This window comes from Cydia amplana, chromosome 7 (genome assembly GCF_948474715.1).
Source record: "Cydia amplana chromosome 7, ilCydAmpl1.1, whole genome shotgun sequence".
Lineage (NCBI taxonomy): Eukaryota > Metazoa > Arthropoda > Insecta > Lepidoptera > Tortricidae > Cydia > Cydia amplana.
The window spans coordinates 10,852,525-10,879,364 of NC_086075.1; the positions used below are offsets into that span (position 1 = coordinate 10,852,525).

The following is a 26,840-nucleotide window of genomic DNA, read 5'->3' on the forward strand; positions in this document are numbered from 1 at the left end:
AATCTTGAATTTAAACATAATATTATTCCTTATGAATTCCATATAAAAATATAAAAAAATATTGACCTCACATTGACTCATTAGATTTTTGTTCCTTGACATCCCTTGTTTGATACTAACAAATTAATTTATTCAAAACCATATAATTACCACCAGATTACATAAATTATGTAATGCTATCCAAAGAACTAACCGAAAGAAATACATTCCATCCTTTTTCCTTGTTTTATCATTGTTATTTTTACATATTTTAACGGCACATTTCGTAATTGTTGACAACTTCACATTTGAGCGTTTCAAACAAGACTAAACGAAAAAGTGATGCATGATCTGTTTTGACATTACTTTTGTGGGGCCATTTTTGGCGGCTGATTGGGTATCCAGTTATTTATATTATATCATCAATGTATAAAGCTGATAGTACAACGATCTCGAATCCGCCCTGGGAACGAAAACATAAAATACCCGATAGTCGGGTTTTCGGCACTGAATGTGTTATTAAAGCTTGTGTTGTGGGAAGATGTCGATATAATCTATCTATATATATAAATGCAAGTGTCCTGACTGACTGACTGACTGACTGACTGACTGACTGACTGATTCATCAACGCAGAGCCGAAACTACAAAAGCTAGAAAATTGAAATTTGCACACTAGGTTGCATTTGTAAAGTGTACAAGAGATAAGAAGCGATTTTGAAAAATTCAACCCCTAAGGGGGTTAAAAAGGGGATGAAAGGTTGTATGGGGTTAAAGTTTTAGTTTAAGCTAGGAATTTGAAACTTTGTGAAAATGTATTATATTAAAAAACAAGAAAACTAATTTCAGCGTTTTCGAAAATTCATCCCCCAAGGTGGTGAAAAAGGGGTTGAAAGTTTGTATGGAGATCAAATATTTTTGTGAGTGTGGGACGTGAAACTTTGTATATGGGTATGTTATTATAAGACAGTAAAAGTAATTTCAGCGTTATTGAAAATTCATCCCCTAACAGGGTTAAAAAGGGGTTGAAAGTTTGAATCCATTACAAATGCTTTGAAACTTCTTAGAAAGGTATAATAGCCGATTACAAAAAACAGTAATTGCGACGTTTTAGGAAATTCAACCCCTAAGGGGGTAAAAAAGGGAATGAAACTTTGTCTTGGGGTGCAAATTTTATTTTAAGCTAGGACCTTGAAACTTTGCAAAAAGGTATTAAATTAAAAAACGAGAAAACTAATTTCAGCGTTTTTAAAAATTCATCCCCCGAGGTGGTGAAAAAGGGGTTGAAAATTTGTACGGAGATCAAATATTATTGAGAGTGCGGGACTTCAATCTTTGTATAAAGCCATATTAATAGATCTCAAGAAAAGTAATTTCAGCATTTTTAAAAATTCATCCCTTAAAAGGGTTAAAAAGGGGATGAAAGGTTGTATGGGGTTCAAGATTTATTTTAAGCTAGGAATTTGAAACTTTGTAAAAATGTATTAAATTAAAAAATAAGTAAACTAAATTCAGCGTTTTCGAAAATTCATCCCCCAAGGTGGTGAAAAAAGGGTTGAAAGTTTGTATGGAGATTAAATATTTTTGTGAGTGTGGGACTTGAAACTTTGTATATGGGTATATTATTATAAGACAAGAAAAGTAATTTCAGCGTTTTTAAAAATTCATCCTCTAACAGGGTTAAAAAGAGGTTGAAAGTTTGAATCCATTACAAACGCTTTGAAACTTTTTAGAAAGGCATAATAGCCGATTGCAAAAAAAAGGAATTGCGACGTTTTAGGAAATTCAACTCCTAAGGGGGTAAAAAAGGGGATGAGACTTTGTCTTGGGGTGCAAATTTTATTTTAAGCTAGGACCTTGAAACTTCGCAAAAAGGTATGAAATTAAAAAACAACAAAACTTATTTCAGTGTTTTTAAAAATTCATCCCCCGAGGTGGTGAAAAAGGGGTTGAAAGTTTGTACGGAGATCAAATATTTTTTAGAGTGCGGGACTTCAATCTTTGTATAAAGCCATATTATTAGATCTCAAGAAAAGTAATTTCAGCGTTTCCAAAAATTCATCCCTTCAAAGGGTTAAAAGGGGGTTGAAAGATTGTATGGGGTTCAAGTTTTAGTTTAAGCTAGGAATTTTAAACTTTGTGAAAATGTATTATATTAAAAAGCAAGAAAACTAATTTCAGCGTTTTCGAAAATTCATCCCCCAAGGTGGTGAAAAAGGGGTTGAAAGTTTGTATGGAGATCAAATATTTTTGTGAGTGTGGGACTTGAAACTTTGTATATGGGTATATTATTATAAGACAGGAAAAGTAATTTCAGCGTTTTTGAAAATTCATCCCCTAACAGGGTTAAAAAGGGGTTGAAAGTTTGAATCCATTACAAATGCTTTGAAACTTTTTAGAAAGGCATAATAGCCGATTGCAAAAAAAAGGAATTGCGACGTTTTAGGAAATTCAACTCCTAAGGGGGTAAAAAAGGGGATGAGACTTTGTCTTGGGGTGCAAATTTTATTTTAAGCTAGGACCTTGAAACTTCGCAAAAAGGTATGAAATTAAAAAACAACAAAACTTATTTCAGTGTTTTTAAAAATTCATCCCCCGAGGTGGTGAAAAAGGGGTTGAAAGTTTGTACGGAGATCAAATATTTTTTAGAGTGCGGGACTTCAATCTTTGTATAAAGCCATATTATTAGATCTCAAGAAAAGTAATTTCAGCGTTTCCAAAAATTCATCCCTTCAAAGGGTTAAAAGGGGGTTGAAAGATTGTATGGGGTTCAAGTTTTAGTTTAAGCTAGGAATTTTAAACTTTGTGAAAATGTATTATATTAAAAAGCAAGAAAACTAATTTCAGCGTTTTCGAAAATTCATCCCCCAAGGTGGTGAAAAAGGGGTTGAAAGTTTGTATGGAGATCAAATATTTTTGTGAGTGTGGGACTTGAAACTTTGTATATGGGTATATTATTATAAGACAGGAAAAGTAATTTCAGCGTTTTTGAAAATTCATCCCCTAACAGGGTTAAAAAGGGGTTGAAAGTTTGAATCCATTACAAATGCTTTGAAACTTTTTAGAAAGGCATAATAGCCGATTGCAAAAAAAGGAATTGCGACGTTTTAGGAAATTCAACCCCTAAGGGGGTAAAAAAAGGGGATGAAACTTTGTCTTGGGGTGCAAATTTTATTTTAAGCTAGGACCTTGAAACTTCGTAAAAAGGTATGAAATTAAAAAACAACAAAAATAATTTCAGTGTTTTTAAAAATTCATCCCCCGAGGTGGTGAAAAAGGGGTTGAAAGTTTGTACGGAGATCAAATATTTTTTAGAGAGCGGGACTTGAATCTTTGTATAAAGCCATATTATTAGATCTCAAGAAAAGTTATTTCAGCGTTTACAAAAATTCATCCCTTATAAGGGTTAAAAAGGGGTTGAAAGATTGTATAGGGTTTATTTAAGCTACGAATTTGTAACTTCGTAAAAAGTTATTTCATTAAAAGAGAAGTTTTTAAAAATTCATCCCCTGTAAGGATCCAAAAGGGGTTGAAAGTCTGTATAGGGTTCAAATTTTATTTAAAGCTAGGAACTTGAAACTTCGTAAAAAGGTATCTTATTAAAAAACAAAAAACCCTATTCAGCGATTTTAAAAATTCATCCCCCGAGGAGGTGAAAAAGGGGTTGAAAGTTTGTATGGAGATCAAATATTTTTGTGAGTGCGGGACTTAAATCTTTGTATAAAGCCATATTATTAGAACACAAGAAAACTAATTTCAGCGTTTTTAAAAATTCATCCCATAACAGGGTTAAAAAGGGGTAGAAAGATTGTATAGGTTATAATTTTATTTAAAGCTAGGAACTTGAAGCTTTGTAAAAAGGTAAAGGTAAAGAAATCTAATTTCAGAGTCTTTGATAATTCATCCCCCAAGGTGGTGAAGGGGGTCAAAAATTTGTATGGAACCCAAATATTTATTTGAGTGCGGGACTTGAATCGTTGTATAAAGGCATATTATTACAAACTAGCTGTGCCCGCGGCTCCGCCCGCGTGGCATTCTGTCTGTGTCAGTAAGCTAATTCATTCCTAATTTCTCTTTCTCTCCCCTGGAGGCGGAACTTGAAGTAAAGTTGACAGATGGATACGATTAGCGGACTGAAGTCCAGATAAAATATTTTACAATTAGGTAGGTACCACTAAACAAAACTACACCCCAAAACCAATAGTTTTTTTCGCCCTTATTCCAATATTAGACGTGATTTAAACGACACAGAGTAGTAGGTGTATAACGGACAATACAGTACTACTTTTGTATTTTTACGTTCTTGACTGTACCTATCCAAATCCATGGCAAATATCATCCAATTCTGTCCCCCAGTCAAATCATTCTGAGCATGAAAAATTAAGAACTATACATATAGAAATCCATACTTCCTAACAAACTTTCGAATTTAGGTCTAATATTATATTAGTTAGAATTAAGATTAGAGGAAAGGAGAATATTATAGATATCAAAAACTTGAGGCCGAGTATTTACACTTTATTTACAGTTATGTTTATGTATGCGCAACTAAATATCTACATACATATATGTATGTACCGGGGATTACTTTTAACAGTGTAAAAAAATGTTTAGTTATAAGATTTTAATTTAAGTGTTATTTATTAAATAACACTTTAGAAATTTTTTTGATAGAAAAAAAATTGAGAGATGCTATGTCAGGGACACAGCCGCAATGGTTTACGTGAAACGTTGGTGTGGATATCTAAATAATGCGAAAGCCGAGCTCCATGTAGGGCCGAAGGCCCGAAGCGTCCAGGCTGTCAGCGCTTAAGCACAGAACAATAGTATAGTATAAGTGTCTAAATACGAAGGCCGAAGGCCGAGCTTCGTGTAGGGTCGAAGGCCCGAAGCGTCCAGGATGTCAATGCTTAATCATAGAACAATGGTATCAGGTGTCTAAATGCGAAGGCCGAAGGCCGAGCTCCGCGTAGGGGCGAAGGCCCGAAGCGTCCAGGATGTCAGTGCTTAAGTCGTAGTAGTAGTCGCTCGGTAGGGTGCCCAGAATGCCACCTTTATCAAATTAGGCTTAACCTTTAAAATCGTATTAAAAACGCGAGCGTAGCGAGCGCGAATTTTTTTTGATAGAAAAAAAAATTAGAGAGGCTATGTCAGGGACACAGCCGCAATGGTTGAATTTTGGTGTGTATATCTAATGCGAAAGCCAAAGGCCGACCTCCGCGTAGGGTCGAAGGCCCGAAGCGTCCTGGATGTCAGTGCTTAATCACAGAACAATAGTATAAGTGTCTAAGTGCGAAGGCCGAAGGCCGTGCTCCGCGTAGGGCGGAAGACCCGAAGCGTCCAGGCCAGTGCTTAAACACAGAACAATAGTATTAATGTAGGTTAATGTGTGTGCTGGGAGTCCTCAAGCACTCAATGAGTTTAGGAACTCCAGAGGGTCTGTTGTGACGTTGCCTTCATCCAAGACAGTGTTAATGGATTTAGGTATATACTGCCTGTTCACTTTCGATTTCCGCCAATATCCGCGCATGTGTAGATAAGTACAGACGTACGACTCTCTCCAGTATCCGCTGATGCACCACAGTACTTACCGTCGAGCACGTCTGTCGTGCGAATCCGCTGAGCGGTCAACCGTTCTTCGCACTGCGTGAACGTCTCCGATTCTTCCTCAGATTCCTGAGACCGTGCTACCTTGTAACCTCAAAACTTTCGCGTTTTGAACACATATTAACTCACATTTATAGACGGGCCTATCTCGAAATTTATTTTATTACCTTTATTTACCGACGTTTCGACACAGGTATCACTGCTCGTGGTCGCTGCTAACTGATGTCCCAACAAAATGTCAAAACAGAGATTTGTGCAACTACCCGACGAAAAGTGTATGAAAAAGTTTGGGGTAGACATCATATTTTCAAACCACCCACTTCACATAATGTTAATAATGTTTATTGTCAATAGACCCGCGATAGACCCGTCTATAAATGTGATTTAATATGTATTTGCAAAGAGGTTTGACATTGACTAAGAAAAATTTTGTTTTTTCTACAAAGTACATACACAAAAAAAAAGTTTGCACCACTTTCTTAAGTTAGCGCCAGGTGCAAACATAACTTAATTGAGTGTAGTGGCTACCCCCCCTTTTAGGGGTTGAATTTTTCTAGCCTAAAATAGGGCCAGGGATTTTCTTGACAGATTAGTAAAGTTTGCATCAAAATCCGTTCAGCCGTTTTCACGTGATGCGCGGTCAAATAAACAGATAAACAGACAAACAGATAAACAGATAAACAGACAAACAGACAAAAATTCTAAAAACTGTTGGAACGTGTTCTGTTATCGATTCTAAGTATCCCCAACCAACTTTTTTTCGAATATCTTCCATGTACAGACTTTCAACCCTCTTCAGCTTTATTATATGTATAGATACAAAAAAAGTAATTTCAGCGTTTTTAAAAATTCATCCCCTAAAAGTTTAAACAGGGGTTGAGAGTTGGTAGAGGGTTCAAATTTTATTTAAAGCTAGGAACTTCAAACTTCGTAAATAGGTAGTTAGGTAGTAGGTTTTATTAAATAGTGGACTTGAAAATCTTCTGCGGGTTGAGAGAGATTATATCGAGAACAATTTTATTCAGTTAGGGGCTTGAAACTTCGTAGCCAGGTTGTGAAAGACAAATCTCATGCGTTGTATAATAATTAACAAATGATTAACCGTCCCTACTGCTATCTTTTGCTGCATAATGTTCTAAAGCTAAACTAATGTAGAATGTATAACCACCAATATACAAATCCACGCGTACGAAGTCGCGGGCAACAGCTAGTATATAATAGATATATACCAATAAATACTTAAATACATAGATGATAACAATCTTAAATCAGGACAAATATCTGTGATAAACACACAAATAAATGCCCTCATTACACACCCGTGTATATAATGGTATTCGCGCACACGCACCACTCGAAATAAATGATAGATCCGTGCGCGCAATACTCTATCGTAAACCAAATGAGGAAATGAGGACCGAGTGAGGGACGATCCCATTTCTATGCATGAAGTATGCCCATTCAATGGAGATGCCATGCAAATTATTGGGGTTGACTTCACGAAACAGAATGGAACGGAGCTTTGCTCCACGAAAGCAAAGGCCATAATTTGCACAAGATTACTTAGGAAGCGAAAGCTGCGAAAGTACTTACACACACTTGGAAAGCATTAGGTAGGTATTACACCTTCTGCGGCAGTGTAATAGAAAGAAAAGTATTTTAGGGAGATTCGCAAAAAGAGAAACATTTATATGCACGTTTTTCGATGAAGCCTGAGTTCGATGAGTTTTTTGTAAGCTTTTAAGCCTGATTTTAAGGTAGGTCTATATGCTATTTTTTATTTATTAATATATATAAAATCAAGAAACTGTGATTTTGCTTCATGATACATCTATTTATTACCTTCTGATTATTACTCTGTTTTAAAATGAGAATTATTTTTAGGACCTTAATATTTATTATAAACAATAAGAATATTACAAATATACAAACACAAAAATACAATAGTTTAAAATAATGAACAATGAACAATGTCATAGTAAATAAAATATAACTCGATCTTGTTTAATTAACCTTTTAACCGCCAGCAATTTTTGATCGAGCGTGTTCGTGTCGCCACCGACAGTAATTGTACCACGCAGAGTAAGGTTGGCATAGTTACGGGAGTTATGAATGTGCTGTAAAACCCAAATCAGATCTTTGTCTTATTTATCAGACTGTGGCGAAATGAGCTGGATATGTAATGTCTTATATGTATATCAGAATCTGGCGGTTAAAGAGTTAATGAAGCACCAGCTGCAGGCTGATTTAGATCTTTTTCGGCAGAGCCATGTTCACCGTCTTAACCTCCAGATAAGCGTTGATGCAGTCCATTCCACTGAAATGAGATAAAAAGTGGCATGTGGTTTATGGTCAACGTGTTATATACTCCGTCATATTTCATAGAATTTGCAAATGCCTTGCAGAATGCAGAGTTATCTTGGTCCGAATCAACGCTCTGGAGCTGATTATCTGAGGAGACAATTTAAAGGGTCATTTAATGAAAGAGACTAGCTTTGGCCCGCGACTTCGTATACGTAAATTAAGTAATAAGTTTATCAAGTGGATGAAAACTAATAAGTCGGGCATAAAGATATGCAATTTTGTGATAGGTACCTAAGTTGTAGACTACTATGCGACACAGGGAATAATATTCTAAATCGCCTTAGGTATAGTTTGAATAGCCAGCTAATAAAAATAAGTCTAGAAAAATAAGGATGCCTATTTACCAGGGTAAACCAAATTTCAAAATAGGCACTTGTCTCGTAGAACCTATAGGTATACAATCATATATTAATTATGCCTCTTTTAGCGCCACGTGCACCATCCCACTCAAATAGTGACATATTTTCTTGTGTACGTAATTTAACCTACCTATCTTTGAATCCCATTAAGGGAAGAATTAAAAAAATATCGCTGAATCTTTTTTCTGCTGAATTCTGGTATTAATATTATGAAAAACAGCATGTGACACACTGCTGATACACGACGTTTGTTAATGTAAGAATGACGTAAATATAATAAAATATGTGTGTCTATTACCTTCGCGTTCTTTTGACCTAAACAACAAAAGAAGCACTCAAAGATATTAAACGTTGTAATTTGGGGACAAAGGTAAACAGACTGATTTAGTCGCTAACATTACAGACAACGTTGTTCCGCATACAAAAATGTTTATCGTAATAAAGGGAGGCCGGAAAAAAAAATCACCTTAAAGTAAATTAGTTTAGCCAAGGTCTTCACGGCACGGCTCCTTCATTTGTCGTTCGTTTATTTGATTTCGAATTGTCACCGCCCATTTAATTAAATAAAGGGAACCGATGAGGCGTAGGTATTCAAATTTTTTAATAATGATACCGAAGTGAAGTTAAAACATGCGTGGATACCATCGTGCACGTTTCGTAAACCTATTACAAATACATAAAGTCCATGCATGATCAATTGAAAGTTTTGATACTTACTTACTATTTCAGTGTAAAAAGTTTAGAAATAAATAATCTTCAAGACTTACTTTTCGCGCCCAATTCCAGAATCTTTGAAGCCGCCAAATGGAGATTGCGGGTTGTACGACAGATAGTGGTTAACCCTGCATTAATGAAAAATAAAAAATATTTATTTTCAAATAAAGGAAATTATTCAAATTTACCAACGATGCATTTTAACCTTATTTTAACATTAACGTAACGAAGCGACGGACTCCGTTTTAGTTTGGACAAAAATGCTTTCGTATATCTGTCCGAAGTACACGTCTCATTTCTCAACTGATTTTCGTGATTTTTTTGTCAATTCAGGGTTTTCAATATGGTGGAACCATTGAGATTTTCGTGAAAGCTTACATAAGTCACAGAGCCAATTGTTAAAGTTGGATAACAAAACACATGGCTTCATTTCATGTGCCTCTTGGGTGTTTGTCGAGCTTAAATACTGAACAATGAAGATAGAGTAAACAAAATATCACTCTAACGGCCCGATTCGGATTTTGTAATAGACATCTGTTAGATATCTTTTAGACATCTCCAAGATACGATAACGATATGTTTAAGATCTAACCTGTCAAATTTGACATTTTCGCGATTCTGGAGATACTCGTACTCTTGAACGATTTCCGCAATTCACATCTAATAGATATCTAACACGATCTATCGTAAAAGTGACATTGGTTGCCCGAATTGCGCTGCAAAAGAGAACTAGTTGAAATCTAAACTATAACGTATCTAGAATGGATCTAGTACGTGTCGTCTCTTGTGAATATCTTGAAGTTCGAATACGGCAGTATCTTGTTTGCTGAACCACCAAACGAAGATCTTTTAATAATATTAATAAATAATAGTTCTCTCTAGAAACTAAAACGCGTCTAGTTAGTAACTGAAATTAATTTTAAATAATTAGTGAAAATTGTTATGACTGAAAATTCCTAGTTAAAACTTGTTTCCACCAAGACCAAGGTGTTTCAGAAAACTAGTTTTAACTAGTGAAAACGCGTTTCGCGAAGGCGACACGGAAAACAAATTTGAACTAGGAAAAAACGCGTTTGCGAAAATTACCATTATGGGTCAGCCGCATTCGAGGGAAGCCAGTGCTGACAAACTGGTTTAATTTGACATACGTTCACACATACTCCTATTAGTAACCACTGTTGAATTGAAAGTCTTACCTAAAAATAAAGAAAAGCTTACCAAACGATTCCGGCTTCGACATGTTTACTGAACTGCAGAGCGTTGGTAACGCTTGTGGTGAAGATGCCGGCAGCGAGCCCGTACCTGGTGTTGTTGGAGCGTTCGATCACCTCTTCTAGCGTGTCGAACTTTAGGATGCTCTGCACGGGGCCGAAGATCTACAACAAGTTTTTTGAAGTGAAAACTTCTTTAGCGGCGCTGTACACTTTTTGAGGTGGGGAAAAAATGTTAAACTCGAGACAGCGTAAGACGATCACGTGACCGTAAGATTTAGATGGCCCCTCATTTAGATGGCATTTAAATCAATAAAGAAAAACTCAATGACATTACACGAAAAACTGTTAGGTACATGTAATGTCATTGAGTTTTTCTTTATTGATTTAAATGCCATCTAGTGAGTTTCGCTCTAACTGGTATTAATATAACTCGAGTACTAACAGTGATGTGCTTAGGGGTTTCAAGTAATTAACGCTAACGCTAGATGGCGTTAACCTCAATTATGCATAGTGCATTCTGCACTAGTCATTGAGTTTTCACTTCTGCCGGCACTCCCTGAATGCAAACCGTGGTTTTTTTACTGATGGAAACAATGAAAAAGTCACTTTTATTAAAAATATCTTACACTTATATTTAAGTACCTACCCTTACCACCGGTTTCAAAAGTAAATTCTCAATACTTTAGGCAAATAAACGTGACCGATGTCATCGAAAAATAAGATAGGTACCTACCTAGAGTTAGACCAAGAAAAGTCTGTAACGATTTAGACAGCACACGCAGTGCAAGTGTTATTTTAAATGTCAAACTTCTATGAAATTATGACGTATTAATAACACTTGCACTGCGTGTGCTATCAAAATCGTAGCAGACTTACCTCGACCTAATTTATAAGTAATAAACTACTTCCTTCATTACAAAATATAAATTAAAAAAAACCTCTTCTTTTGCGATCGCCATGACATCCGTGACGTTACTGAATACGGCAGGCTGAATGTAGAAACCTCGGTTTCCAATCCGTTGACCGCCGATCAAAAGTTTCGCTCCCTCTTGTTGGCCCTTTCCAATGTAGCGAAGAACTTTATTCATCATCTCCTCGTCAATCTGTTGGTGTAACCAAACGCGCTATGACGTCGAAATTAATTAAAATAACTTTATAAATGAATGAAAACGTTTGGGGGTTTGAATTATTGATTTTTTTTTAAGAAAAATGAATAAACATTTGAGATATCCTAATAAAACCGAACTGATTTGGGTCAAAAAATATTTTAGTATGAGTTGTAAGTGGAGAAGACTGAGCAGGAAAGCGGACCCTGGCGCTAGGCCGGGAAAACGCTAGGTTGAAGAAGAAGAAGAGTTGTTGTTAAACGTCTTTTCCTGCAGTTATCATAAATTAAACGGGCACTGGGCAAGCAATCATTTTCTTGCTTTACTCTTACCTATTCTTAGTTTTAAGCATGTTCAAACCCTCTACTTTACTAAAATATACCCACTTCGCTAACTATCATATTTTCCACGGAAAAGACGAAAGTTTTTGATCCATTGGACTAGTTTCTGAAAACGCCGCACGGAGTGCATTAACAGCTTATAATATATCACCTGTGGTCCATGTTGTGTGGTTTGTTCAGCAGGATGCCCGATCTTAATGTTCTTCGCGAACTCGACTGCCTTTTCGACGAACTTATCGTAGATGGAAGACTGGACGTACAGACGCGAGGCGGCGATACACATCTGGCCCTGATTTCCAAAAACACCCTTCGCTGCAGCGGGCACTGCCAACTCCACTTTAATTTAAGAATTTATTTTCTTTGTTAACTATTTTTATTTTTGTTGTAGCACAGAATAAATAATAGTACTTACTAGGTACAGAAGACTCACTCTCTAACAAAACGCGTTTGTTACGATCAGCGCCACGCGCGGCTTATGGCTAGCCACCAAAATTGGTGTGGAACAGATGTACTTTTAGCTACCTGTAGCAAAGCGACGAAATCGCGGAGTGGGCCACGCCTGGTTGTAGGTGATTTTTAAGACCTACCGGAAAAAGGGTAATTCGCCAGTAATTGCCCACTTCTAGTAACTGGCCGCCCTAAACTAAAAATGAATTCTATTCACCTATACACAGAATTCATTTTAGTATAAGGCCGCTAGTTATTGAAACCTTATACTATAAAATGAATTCTGTTTATAGGTGAATAGAATTCATTTGGCGGCCAATTACTAACAGTGGCCAGTTACTGGCGAATTACCCTACTATTCGAGCCGTATTATAAGCAAACGAGGCGCAGTTCTACACAAATATCTTAAACATTACGTGCAAACTAATAATAAAATACTGGTAGTTCCTGGTTTGGAGACGAGCTCTAGACACCGTGGTTGAATTTATGATTTATGAACAATGCAATACAAATTGTGATTGCAAACCTGAGTTTAAATACAGATATAAGTACAAAGTGAAAAAAATAACCAATGTGAGAAAATTTACATTTAATTCTCCTTTCGCGAGGAATAAAAAAGGCCAAGAAACCAAAAACCCTCAAGGAAATCCTTTTAATTAGAAATGATTCAGTGAAAATTTTAAGAGCGGTTATTTTGCAGTCCCTTAAGTAAATTACTGATAAGATCAAATTAGACGATTACTTCTATAAATGCTGAGGTTTTCTGTCCACGGAAGCGTAGCTGCATAGACGCGTATTCGTCATTGTACGCTTGCTGTACGCTTGCTTGCAGCCTACATACAAAACCGCACAACTCTGTCCACGGAGCGGCTGACGCGACGTTGCCGCTCCGTGGACAGAGTTGTGCGGTTTTGTATGTAGGCTGCAAGCAAGCGTACAATGACAAATACGCGTCTATGCCGCTATGCTTCCGTGGACAGTAGGCCTGAGCATTCATTATTCACCAACAGTCTCCTAAGCGCATTTGTCGACAAAGTAGACTGCCTACTGATGAGGCGTTCGTTGGAATTAATTGCACGAACCCAACGCATCATCAAAATAAAAGTTTTAGGTATTTATTATTTTACATATTGTACCTACACTAACATAAATGTAGGTAGTTAAATTGTATATTTTGTACTAACACTATGGGTTCCATGTCTGAAATAAACGATTTCAATTTTAATTTCTATTATTATATTAGGTAACTATATAAAATTAAAATTAATCTAATATTATTATTACTTAGTTATTAATTTGTTACTTTGGTTCGCAATAAAATAATGGATAAAGTAATTTCGAACTCCGTGTTGAAAATCTGGTTAAATAGGCGAGTTTTCATAATTTTATTCTGAGAGCAAAATTAAATGTGCTGTACGTATCAAGTTTCACAATCAAAACATTTCAATATTTATGAAATCTGAGACTATTCTACATTTAGAATTTTCTGGCGCTGTGGATAGTGTGGATTTCAAGAAACATGATTAAGTAGGTATATTTCTATGATTTTATAAAAGGAGTGTTTAGGCTTTTTAAAACGTAGGCAACGCGCATTTGATCTGCATAGACATAAGAATATAAAGCATGTTACGTACCCATGTGCATTTTGCATGCATACATATATTGTTAAATGCATAACCCCTCCCGTAGTGAAGTAAAAAATAAATATACGCACAATCCGCATCAGCCATTATGACGAGGGGGCACTTTCCACCGAGCTCCAGAGTAACCCGCTTTAGATTGTTAGCTCCGGCCGCCGTCTGAATCAGCTTGCCAACCTGCGTAACAAGTTAAGGGATCGGTAATTGGCCAAGCTTGACCAAGTTCCTTGGGCGGTTTTACAACGACCCGAGTTTTGTTGAACTAATTGTAAGTTATATTAGGAAGACATAAAGAGATACTAGGCTTGGAACACACAAAAATAACTACATTACCGTGGCGGCGCGTCCATAAAAGCCGATTCCTACCGGATTGCCTGTTTTTGGACGTTTACTTTGAGCAGAGTTGTAAAGGAAATATGTAAGCCAAATTAGCCCCGGCTATGGATATGTTTGACGCGCCGCCTGCTACATTCAGTATTAGTTTAAAAGATAAAGTTAATAATGGGGTTAATAATTTAGCAAAATTTTAACAGCAAGCCAACGCCAAGCAAACTCAGCTCAAGCTTGTAAGGTTGTTACCTCAACCGATCCAGTAAAAGAGATCTTAGCGACGTCTAGATGTTGTGTGAGTGCGGCTCCAGCACTGGGGCCATATCCGTTGACTACATTGACTACGCCTGAGGGCACACCAGCTTCTTTAAGCAGAGCAGCCAACGCCAACGCCGTTAGAGGCGTCTGCTCAGCCGGCTTTACGACTACCGTACAACCTTCAATGAAAACTAATGTAAGTGTTATTGGACACTAAACATGTGTAAATGTACTGTCTTATTATAAACCCTTATAGAATAGAATAGAATAGAATATAATATAATTTATTCGTAAACACAGACAATACATAATATGAAAGAAAACACAAAATAAGATTAAAGTGCCACGAAATGGCCTCATCTCAGCATGTTGCTGGTGGCTTCCAGCGGCAGCGCTGGTCTTCCGATGAGACCATCAGGTGAGACGAATCACGGAGGGTAACAGACAAGAAGAAAAATACATCAAATAACGTACAGTGAACAAATAGAAAAATAAAAGTTACACAGAAGGAAGATACAACATAACGACTAAATTAAATTAAATGAAGACTATTTTATACATATAAAACAAGCATCGTGCTCGCAACACTGTATTATACTTAGTAAGACAGCTGCTGCAGTGTTGCAGGTGTAATAGCAGCGAGAAATGGGCGACGATACTGTAAATTTCCTTGGTAAATTGTGCTGTCGTCGCCGTATTGCTGTGGTGATAAGAAAGTTTAAGTTGTCACTTATCACGAAGATTGACAGTATCGGCCGTTTCCGGCTGCTGCAGTCGCAATTCAAATGCGTCGTGTCTCGTGTCATTGATAGGTAAATATTTGTAACTTGTTTCAAAGTGCAGCTGAAACCCTATAATCGCCTCAATCTGTTTCGGTATATGTAGTCAATTACTTGAACTTTCAGATAAGAAACACACCTGCAGCTAACGCGGTCACAACTTTGTTAATGAACATAAGCACAGGCACGTTCCAAGGTAGAATCAGTCCGCAAACGCCGATTGGTTGCTTCAATGTATACGCAAAGACGTCACCATCTGCAAAATATTTCGATTTTAATAGAAGTAAGTATGTATTATAAAAAATATCCCTGTTTAGAAAAAAAACCCTGTTGAAGTAGTTATAATGTGAACAATTAATATAAAATCCGGTCCCTAACTTTTGAACGTCATGTTCTAAGAGCTGGCCTCGCAAAATGGTACACACTTTCTAGAGCAACAAAATCTCTCTAGATGGTGTGCTATATTATTATCCTTATTACGTGATATGAAGCCCCAACATATATTATGTTCATTGAGTCACAATGATGGACCAAAAATTTATAAAATTTGGACACAAAATTTCATGCCAAAAGAATGGTTTGTGATTTTTGCAGTCTACGTACATATATATTGTGGGTGGGTTTGTGGATATAGCGCATGTGGCGTCAATATATTAAATTGTGACAAGGCTACAGCCTTTTACATTTAGTTTTACGACACTTTTACTAGCCTGCGATGAACTGCTTTCAGGCGAGGCGCCATGATCAAGTAATAATCTTATAGTAGATACCTACCTAAGATATCAAACTACCTAAAGGCGTTTGGTTGCTTTTTTTTTAATAATTATCATTTTTATTCTTCTTATATCTAGGACTTTTTCGATTGGGGTCTTATGATTGTGTTATGAAGCTTGAAAAATTTTCTTATAATTTATTTTGGTAAAATAAGATTATAAAGATTAACTCATATATTAATTAAAAACAACGTGTCAATGAAATGCCGGCTCTCACAGGGATCGACCAAGCAATTTCCTCTGGTCAAAGTGAAGCACAGTATAATATAATTCAACCACAGATTTTCTGAAAATTCGTGCGTCGTATTTAACAACTGGTATACATTTTCCAATAAACTGCAATTATGCGGTAAGACTGGTTGTTAGGAGCTGGCCTTTAACAAACCGGTCACCACATTTTTTACATTTAACATCTAAAACAGGGCTAAAACTGAGTAGGTATACTTAAAGCAAGAGAAACGCCGCCTAGAAAACGTGTCACTGTTTAGTCCAGTGGTGGGCAAACTTTTTTCATGGGGGGCCAGAAAGCTTCAGAAATTTCGGAGGAGGGCCAAAATTGCAGCAAAACTGGAAATTTTAAAATGTTACGGTTTTATACAAAAGTGCAATTATGCTGCAATTCCGGCCTTCCTCTTGAAACTTCTCAAGCTTTTTTTTACAGCAAAAAAAAACAAAAATATAAATATATATAATTTCAATGTATACGCCGTTAGTATATAATTTCAATGTATCCGCGGTGGGCCGGATAAAATGGTCTCGCGGGCCGGAAAAGGCCCGCGGGCCGTACTTTGCCCACCACTGGTTTAGTCTATAAAGTTGTGAGATGATAAAATCTATAGGTATTTAGTACAGATCTAGTGCATAATTGTTTTCCATCGTATTTTCTCGGAAACGTTCGTATTTGTCATGCTACTTCAGTCAACCTCAGTACTTGTTGTACCGAGACTGACTGAAATAGCAAGACACGTTCGTACATTTCCGTGAAAATACGATGGAAAATAATTATGCACTACATCGGTATCTGTTTTTGTCTCATAAAAAACGCAGTAAGCAGCTGTCGCTATTTTTATTTTTACAGTCACGAACAAAGATAAGTAGCAATAGATAAGTATAAGAAACGTGCAATACCGAGAGGGTTCTTGGTAATCTGTATGACGTACCAGCGGGGATGGTGGCTCCCTGAATTTTATCAGCCAGACTAGCGATATAGCGGATGAACTTCCCGCTTCTTATGATCGCCCACTGGGCAAAGGTGATAAGCATGCCATTATTGTAGGACTCTAACGCAGCGAGGTAAAGTGCGTCGCGCTCGACTAGGGCCGCGAACCTGCAGAGTATTTGACCGCGAGCCGAGGCGTCCAGAAGGCGCCATTCTGAATTGCGGTGGAAGGCAGCCTTCGCGGCGCTCACGGCTAAGTTAATGTCAGCCTGTAATGAAAAACTTGCATTTTAATAATATTTTAAAGGAGCAGGTCGGTACAGTCGCCGTCAGATATATCGGAGCGGCCAAGGTGTTCACAAATATCTGAGCAATGCCTTTACATATTGTCAAGACGTTAAAGTCCATTTTCAGCTGCTGCGCTGCGGTTGCAGCATGGTTACATTTTTATCTCCTGTCACTATGCCCGTCACTTTCGCACTTACAGTTGTGTGCAATATATTAGGGGAAAAAAATTAATAATAAAATCAGGGGAAAACTATAACTTTAGATCAATTATATTGGATATTTTCTTATAATTCTTCTGCATTACTTGACATTGTAGCAAAATTAGCTGTAGCCTTTACTTAGGTTACAGTTAATTTTGAAACAATGTCAATTAATGCGTAAGAATTATAAAAAAGATCCCATATAATTGATGTAAAGTTATAGTTTTCCCCTAATTTTCATTTTACTATTGACTGCTTGTTTAAGTAGATTCAGTCAGAAAAGTCTATCTGCCGTATTCTAACTTCAAGATATTCACAAGAGACGACACGTACTAGATCCATTCTAGATACGTTATAGTTTAAATTTCAACTAGTTCTCTTTTGTAGCGCAATTCGGGCAACCAATGTTACTTTTACGATAGATCGTGTTAGATGTGAATTAGATCTCTAAGTAATATCTTGTGGAAATCGTTCAAGAGTATCTCCAGAATCGCGGAAATGTCAAATTTGACAGCTTAGATCTTAAACATATCGTTATTCTATCTTGGCGATGTCTAAAAGATATCTAATAGATGTCTATTACAAAATCCGAATCGGGTCCTATGACAATCTTCATCACTGCTATTATATTGCATACAACTGTACATACTTGTTAGAACGTGACAGGCATGATGGTGACAGGCGATAAAAATGGGATAGTGCTACTCGGCCAGGTATTTTATGAGCACCTGGCCACTCCGATATATTTGATGGCGATTGTACATGTCGTGCCTTATACATAAAAATCAGAAAGACAAGGTTTTATTTAATTTAATATAATTAAGTACAACCACATCGTATGTAGGTATTACATAATATATTGCAATAGTCCTAAAGTACGTCACTTGATACAATACGAAAATTAAGGTTTAAATAATAGACTATTATTCAGTACCATAAAAATCCGGTTGAGAGACATGTGACATGAACATGAGTTATTTTCAAAAGTTGCTGAACAAATGATGGTCAGTTTGAGGAGGACAGCCTACAGTTTAATTTATTGCTCCTGTTACAGGAAACACCCTGTACCTATACAGCAGTGAATAGGTGGATCTGATAGATAACTACCTTGTCACCCTCAGCAACACTCGCTATGACGGAGCCATCATGAGGATTGAACGTGTCAAACGTCTTGCTGCTTTGGGAGTTGACCCACTCGTTGTTGATAAATATCTGCAAGATACATTGAATAACTTTATTGTTAACGGTAAACTTTTTGGACCGAGCGCCGTGCTCTTGTCGGGAACTCTACGGTGTAGGTAATAGGTGATCTTTTACTTCGTACAGCTAGCCTAGCACATGATTGGCGCGACAGTATCTCGCGGCGAGATAGACTACCCGTCCCTCTTTTACATAGTTAGAAAAAGACGGGTAGTCTAGTCTATCTCGCCGCGAGATACTGTCGCGCCAATCATGTGCTAGGCCTACATGTGATCTTTCACGTCGAAATAATTTGCACCAGATTACTTTGCCACTCATGCACTGAAAAAAATGGTTTGTTGGATTTACCAAATTAGCAAAGGTTGGCTGAATTACATGGAAACCACGATAAATTTGACAAAACCTCGCTATTGAACTTACAAAACTAAAAAGGTTGAAGTTGGTACCAGAGTTCTGATGTAAATCAACAAAGAGTATTGTACATTTTACCAAACAAATCTCAACAATTTAGTTTGGTTAATTTTATCATAAAAATATGATAAATATAACAAGACCTCGCGGTTGAACTTATAAAACTACAAAGGTTGAGGTCAAATTATAGTCCCTATCAGAGTTCATGGTGTAAAATAACAAAGAATATGGTACATTTTACCAAAGAAATTTCTACAATTGAGTCTGGTTGGTTTTATCATAAAAATATGATAAATATAACAAGACCTCGCGGTTGAACTTACAAAACTACAAAGGTTGAGGTCAAAATATAGTCGCTATCAGAGTTCATGGTGTAAATTAACAAAGAATATGGTACATTTTACCAAACAAATCTCAACAATTTAGTTTGGTTGATTTGATCATAAAAATATGATAAATATAACAAGACCTCGCGGTTGAACTTACAAAACTACAAAGGTTGAGGTCAAAATATAGTCGCTATCAGAGTTCATGGTGTAAATTAACAAAGAATATGGTACATTTTACCAAACAAATCTCAACAATTTAGTTTGGTTGATTTGATCATAAAAATATGATAAATATAACAAGACCTCGCGGTTGAACTTACAAAACTACAAAGGTTGAGGTCAAAATATAGTCGCTATCAGAGTTCATGGTGTAAATTAACAAAGAATATGGTACATTTTACCAAACAAATCTCAACAATTTAGTTTGGTTGATTTGATCATAAAAATATGATAAATATAACAAGACCTCGCGGTTGAACTTACAAAACTACAAAGGTTGAGGTCAAAATATAGTCGCTATCAGAGTTCATGGTGTAAATTAACAAAGAATATGGTACATTTTACGAAACAAATTTCTACAATTTAGTCTGGTTGGTTTTATCATAAAACTATTATAAATAGTATAACAAGACCTCGCGGTTGAACTTACAAAACTACAAAGGTTGAGGTCAAAATATAGTCCCTATCAGAGTTCATGGTGTAAATTGACAAAGAATATGGTACATTTTACCAAACAAATCTCAACAATTTAGTTTAATAATAATAAATAAATAATAAATAAATAAATATTATAGGACATTATTACACAAATTGACTAAGCCCCACGGTAAGCTCAAGAAAGCTTGTGTTGTGAGTACTCAGACAACGATATATATAATATACAAATACTTAAATACATAGAAAACAACCATGACTCAGGAACAAATATCTGTGCTCATCACACAAATAAATGCCCTTACTGGGATTCGAACCCAGGACCGCGGCTTCACAGGCAGGGTCACTACCCACTAGGCCAGACCGGTCGTCACAGTTTGGTTGATTTTATCATAAAAATATGATAAATATAACAAGACCTCGCGGTTGAACTTACAAAACTACAAAGGTTGAGGTCAAAATATAGTCCCTATCAGAGTTCATGGTGTAAATTAACAAAGAATATGGTACATTTTACCTAACAAATTTCTACAATTTAGTCTGGTTGGTTTTATCATAAAACTATTATAAATAGTATAACAAGACCTCGCGGTTGAACTTACAAAAATACAAAGGTTGCGATCAAATTAATGGATGGTGTAAAATAATTGGAGTACCACATCATCTCATCGCCCTCCTTCGCACCCTATATGGCTCAAGCCAAGGAGTCGTAAGAGTCGATGGAACAACCACAGAGCCCTTTAAATTTCACCAAGGAGTACGCCAGGGATGCATTTTATCGCCCATTCTGTTCAACGCCTATGGAGAGCACATTATGAGACGGACCAGCGAGAACTGGGAGGGAGGCATCTACTTTTCTAGCAGCAAATGAGTCGGAAATGACTGCACTCTCAACCGAATGGAGCGGATTAGCGAGGAGATGGGATTTCGCCACTTTGGCTACGGAACCCTAAAAATGAGTCTCAAAGTACAGCATACTTAACTGCCCTGAAAACATCCCAAATCGTCTCATACTAATTGACAGTGTTATGTGGCTTCATTATGACCCCGTACTACCTTGTATGAAAAAAACCGGCCAAGCGCGATTCGGACTCACGCACGAAACGGTTTCCGTGCCAAAAACGGCAAAAAATTACGTTTGTTGTATGGGAGCCCCTCTTAAATATTTATTTTATTCTGTTTTTAGTATTTGTTGTTATAGCGGCAACAGAAATACATCATCTGGGAAAATTTCAACTGTCTAGCTATCACGGTTCATGAGATACAGCCTGGTGACAGACGGACGGACAGACGGACAGCGAAGTCTTATTAAGAGCCAACAGTATTCGACGGGATCGAGATTAATCTAGACGGGATCGAGATTTGACAAAGTAACTAAAAATGGGTTATATTAAACAAAAATCTCTAAGAATATTTAATAAGTAATATTTTATGAAGTAACATTGAGTTTTTGTATGTTTAAAACTCCATCTACTGATTTTAGTACATATATTATAGTCCTTTTTTTATTCACTGAGTATTTGTGTAAATTTTTGATTATTGTGATCTCGTCTTTACTTTATCCATTAAGTTACATGGGTGTCCATTTGGAAATGTCCCCTTGTTTTCAAAAGTATTTTTATTGTTTATTTAATGTTTAAAAGCTAAAATATTTGATTTTTTTGACAATAATGACATGTTTTGTTAATTCTAATGATTGTTATTCGTCATATGGCATAATACCAATAACTATTTAATAATAGGCCTTTACCATCTGTGTCAGATGTTTAAGCAGCATCCCGGTTACGACACTTGTGTTCGTGGCTGTAAAGCCCTATACGAGAGAGGATCCCTCGGCCACACACGCAGCAGGTGTATGCTCCCCCAGGTGGGCGGGGGTTGGAGGCCTGCTCGTGGCGCCTCATGCGTTTTTCTTTTAATGAGGAAAACCAGGCATCGTCGTGCTTGGATTGACCATCATGAACAGCACGACGCCACATGGGCTATTTAATAAACCTAAAAATAAGGTACGATTTGGGGTCACCTCGTAACCAAACCACCTAAAGTTCCCTTTTATGAAAAATGTTGGTTCTTAATCGGTCAATGATGATTGTTTTTAGTTTGTTTATTAACAGTTTGAACATAAAAACATTTGCTTCAAGTATGTCCTTTATTTACTACATCAAAAACCATTTGTAACCAAACGGACCACAAAAAACCTCCCTCATCCTATTAAATATTAATTTTAACTGGTTTATCCTAAAAATATGACGATTCTCTTTGGTGTTTGGTAAACTAGAATATATTTACTCATAGAATTACATGAAAAAGTACCAAATAATGCAAAATATATTTTCAACTCGTCAATTGAGTCATGGTACAACTTTAAATAGAAATGCCCTTACATGCAATGTTTTTGATGGGATCTCATCTCTTTTTGTAGGCAGTCCTTCTTTTCGGGTACTCATACCCATACTATGTATAGACATATCATAACTAAACACATCTTCATTCATACTCACATCGTACATCGAACATCGTAGTGTACCTTTACTTTACCTATTATTTGTAGGAACTGCAACAGTAACTTTGTAATAGCATATATTTATATGGGATTACAAACTTAAATGCAGTTCTTAGATCTTTAAAACGTGACTGATATGGCAATATTTTTAGGTTTTCTATGGCTTGATAAGCTGAAAACTACTTATGTTTAAAATTTGAAGCTTGCGGGTATGCTAGAAGTACCTTAGAATTATGATGATCGTGAGTGAGTGAATCAGTGTCGAAATTAAGGAACTTTGACATAGAATAATTCTTAAACTACAATTTCAAATATCAAATCAAATATCAAATATCAACATTTATTCAGCAAATAGGCCACAAGTACACGTCAATATGGAATTTACATACAGCAAAAAAAAACACATCAACAATTATAAAATACAACTAAGCCGTAAATAGAATGTTTTTGAGAATATCTCTTAAGCATGTTAAGCCCTATATATTTCTGAAAATTCAGGGTTCTAGCTTCAGCCAGCACAAAATTACAGGACGTCGAAAATGGCCTGAATCGCTTCGAGAAAAGGATGGTACGGCCGTGCCTCTTTGTTTTGCTCGACTTGGCGGGGGCACTGCCGGCCCCCAGATAACCAATTAATTAATCGTTTTGTCTTTACTTGTCGGTGATATAACATGGTTACATATCAGAATACCGAAGATCGATTTACCTAGTGTTGAATCACCTATGCTCGTTTCACCTATTTTTTAAATATATAATGATCAATTAACCTAAGCTCATAACACCTAATGAACGAATTACCTATTGCACATTTCACCTACAATTGGTTTACCTAAGCTCAGAATACCTATGGTCGATTTACCTAAAGTTGAAACACCTAATGCTCGAAATACCTAAAACCGATTTACCTATCACACGAAATACCTAAGCTAATTTACCTAATACACGAAACAACTAATGTTGATATACCTAATGCACGAAATACTTAAAGTCGGTATACCTAATGGTCGAATTACCTAAAATTAACATACCTACTTACAAAAATAAAGTTTTTGTGTTTTGTATTAGACTTACGTAATCATTCTAATACCTAAAACGTAGCGTTTCTAAAAGTGTAATTTTAAGTTGTTATCCAAACAAAGAGTTTCTACTGTAAAGTTGGGAAATCATACGATTTATTGGGTGGAGTTGCCACTTGATCATTCGGCAAAATGATATGAATTTTGTGCTAAGTATTTAGACTTTAGGTATTCCGTGCATTAGGGATATCGACATTAAGTAATTCGTTCAGGAGGTATATCAACTTTATATTTCGGTATTTCGTTCGATAGGTTTAACAGTTTTAGGTATTTCGTCCATTAGGTAAATCAAGTTTAGGTACATCGTTCATTAGGTACATCAGCTTTAGGTGATTCGTGCATTAGGTATAAAAGCTTTAGGTATATCGTGCATTAGGTGTTTCGTCCATTAGGTTATTTGAGCTTAGGTATTATAAACTTAGGTCAGTCAATGTTTAGGTAAAATTATCGATAGGTAATTTAAAAATAGGTGAATCAAGCATAGGTGATTCAACATTAGGTAAATCAGTTTTCGGTATTCTGATGTGTAACCTATAACATTCTATCTTGCTTTGGTTATTGCAACCTTTCACGCCGTACCTAGTCATATTATTTTCTCCAACAATAATAATAAAAGTACCTACTTGTCCCTGTAGTTAAAAATGTTAAAATCACTAAACTAAACTAAAAAGTATTGTAGAATTTGTAGATTTTACAGAACGAAAACGAAGACCGAACATAGTTCCATCCTACTCAAGTTATAAATATAAGAGTGAGATGCGACTACTCCCCCCTCCCGCACTGCCCCGTGGAGCCGACGCCATTGCCGACCATCGCCGCGCGGCGGTCATTTCATTTCTATCGGCTCCGTTGCTTCGCCGACCTGCCTTAATTTGCGCTTGCGCCATTTTGTTTGTTTCTTATTTTATTTACTTATAGTGTGTGAAACCAATACATCATTATTATCATCATCATCATATGACATATCATCATTATTATCATGGACAGTGATCTCGAAGATGAGTTAAGTGTGGGGGTCGCCGAATATTTCAAGGATTGGGGATTGTCTCAATCTACCATAACAAATTTTGAAGGTAAGTATTTTGATCGATATTATATACCTATATTGTCATTAATTTAGTTATTACCTATAGGATAATAATTATGAATAGGATCCTATCTCATGCCTAAATATTGACCTAGAAATAGCGGTTAGGTACCTACCTAGTAAAAATTAACTATTTTACTTTGATCAATTTACAAAACGAACTTCAGTAAAATTTACCAGGTTGGTTTGGTTTGGTTGGACTTTTCAATATAAAAACGCAACAAGTGAGAGTCATTTATTTCAAACATTATACCTACACGTAAATTACATACAACCCGACCGAGCAAAGTTGGCACTTCACGGCGATAAATTAAAACATGTAAATATGTAAGTACTGTAAAAGTAGTTTGGCGTCTTTCCCGCGACCTTATTCAATATTCTCAAGAACATTAAGCCGAATATTTGCCGGTGTGTAACTAAACCTTAAATTATGAGCTAAAAGACTAATGTAATGTTTATCTCTTGTTTTTTAGTAAACCAGATTTCGTTAAAATTGCTTGAACACATACAAGAAACAGAACTGAAGGAGCTTATCCCGAGTTTAAAAGAAAGGATATTATTCAAGCGGGGATTGAACAAACTCCAAATACAGATACTGGCCAAGAGCAAACCCATTCGCAAAAAAATAAATAAAAAAATAAACAAAAAAAAAAAAAAAATATATATATATATATATATATATATATATATATATATACTTATAATCGTGTTTTTTTTTTTCAGATTGAACTGGATTTCGAATCCAAGTTTAAAGGATCAGAGCTCCGACTGTTCAAAAAATGGCCCATATTTTTAGAGAAAGCGCTTAATCCTTTGAAAGCAATTAAAGCTGCCTCTGTCTACATTAGATTGATTGAAGAAAATCCAAGTGAAGGTTGGTTATCATTATACTCGTATCGATCAAAACTTTCAAGAATTTCACACAAAAACCGAAACCGATATCGACGTTTCGGTATTTGTGTGAAATTCGTGAAAACTTTGATAATAAAACCATTTTCACCACACCAGCTCGGAAAGGCTACTTTGCACTTCAAAACCGGATAGCAAAGTTGCACTTTGCTATCAGTAATTCACATGTAATCAAATGCAAATTTTGAGTTGTTTTCTTATGTTTGCTGGTAGAATTGATTTTTAAATGATGATTTGGGTTGGTGTGGTGAAAATATTTGTGTTTCGTCGGGGGCAAATTTTGTTTAACCCTTGTGCTTTGAAACCCTCGCAACGCTCAAGATTCCAATTTTCGAAGCACTCGCTACGCTCGTGGTTCAATTTTGGAATCTTTCGCTTGCTCGGGTATCAATATTAGCACGAGCGGTTAAACAACAACTTTGCCCCCTCGTAAAACAAATAACTATTATATTTTTTCAGTATATTTAAAGGGTATGAAACGGTTGTTTTGCGTGTTTTTATAATTACCAAAAGAGTTTCGGAGGTTTAGTAAAAAAAATCTCTGATAGAGTTAGACCAAGATCATTCTGCAGAGATTTTGACAGCACACGCAGTGCCAGTGTTATTCATACGTCATAATTATATAGAAATTAGACGTTTAAAATAACACCTGCACTGCGTGTGCTATCAAAATCTCTGCAGACTTTTCTTGGTTTGACACTAACCAGTTATCTGGCTTAACTTCTTTAGTTTTTGCTGTTGTAAAAACACACATGGAGAGGGCTATGCTGGGAGTTTTTCTGCGTGATCGCATCAGAAATGAGGCCATCCGCAGTAGAACCAAAGTAACCAATATAGCCCTCCGAATCGCTAAACTTATGTGGCAGTGGGCGGGGCACATTGCACGTAGAACCGATGGCCGTTGGGGCGGAAAGGTCCTGAGGCCTATGTCCAGCGGTGGACGTCTTTCGTCTGATATGATGATGATGATGGTGATGAAAAACCACGAAAAAATCCGATTTTTATCCTTTATGAACTGAGCTATGGATTTTTTTCCTATTTTTCTTTGCGTTTGTAATTGTGATTAGTAATTTATTACTGTTTAAACTGTTTTCTGGCGGTAAACAGTTAAATAG

At 36.3% G+C, this 26,840-nt stretch overlaps 2 protein-coding genes across 2 annotated transcripts in view; both read right to left on the minus strand.

The window, feature by feature from the left end:
* Window positions 1-26,840, minus strand: part of LOC134649588 (major facilitator superfamily domain-containing protein 9-like) — a 336,592-nt gene that overhangs the window by 142,209 nt on the left and 167,543 nt on the right. The gene's annotated exons all lie outside the window — the stretch shown is intronic.
* LOC134649463 (aldehyde dehydrogenase 1A1-like) overlaps window positions 7,832-26,840 on the minus strand; it is a 31,786-nt gene continuing 12,777 nt past the window's right edge. Inside the window, exons 2-11 of the mRNA XM_063504219.1 lie at window positions 18,664-18,768; window positions 17,070-17,337; window positions 15,276-15,392; window positions 14,349-14,536; window positions 13,844-13,946; window positions 11,834-12,018; window positions 11,174-11,338; window positions 10,240-10,397; window positions 9,075-9,149; window positions 7,832-7,901 (exon numbers count right to left, since the gene is read on the minus strand). Coding sequence (XP_063360289.1) covers window positions 7,832-7,901; window positions 9,075-9,149; window positions 10,240-10,397; window positions 11,174-11,338; window positions 11,834-12,018; window positions 13,844-13,946; window positions 14,349-14,536; window positions 15,276-15,392; window positions 17,070-17,337; window positions 18,664-18,768 — 1,434 coding nt within the window. The remainder of the gene's footprint in view (window positions 7,902-9,074; window positions 9,150-10,239; window positions 10,398-11,173; window positions 11,339-11,833; window positions 12,019-13,843; window positions 13,947-14,348; window positions 14,537-15,275; window positions 15,393-17,069; window positions 17,338-18,663; window positions 18,769-26,840) is intronic.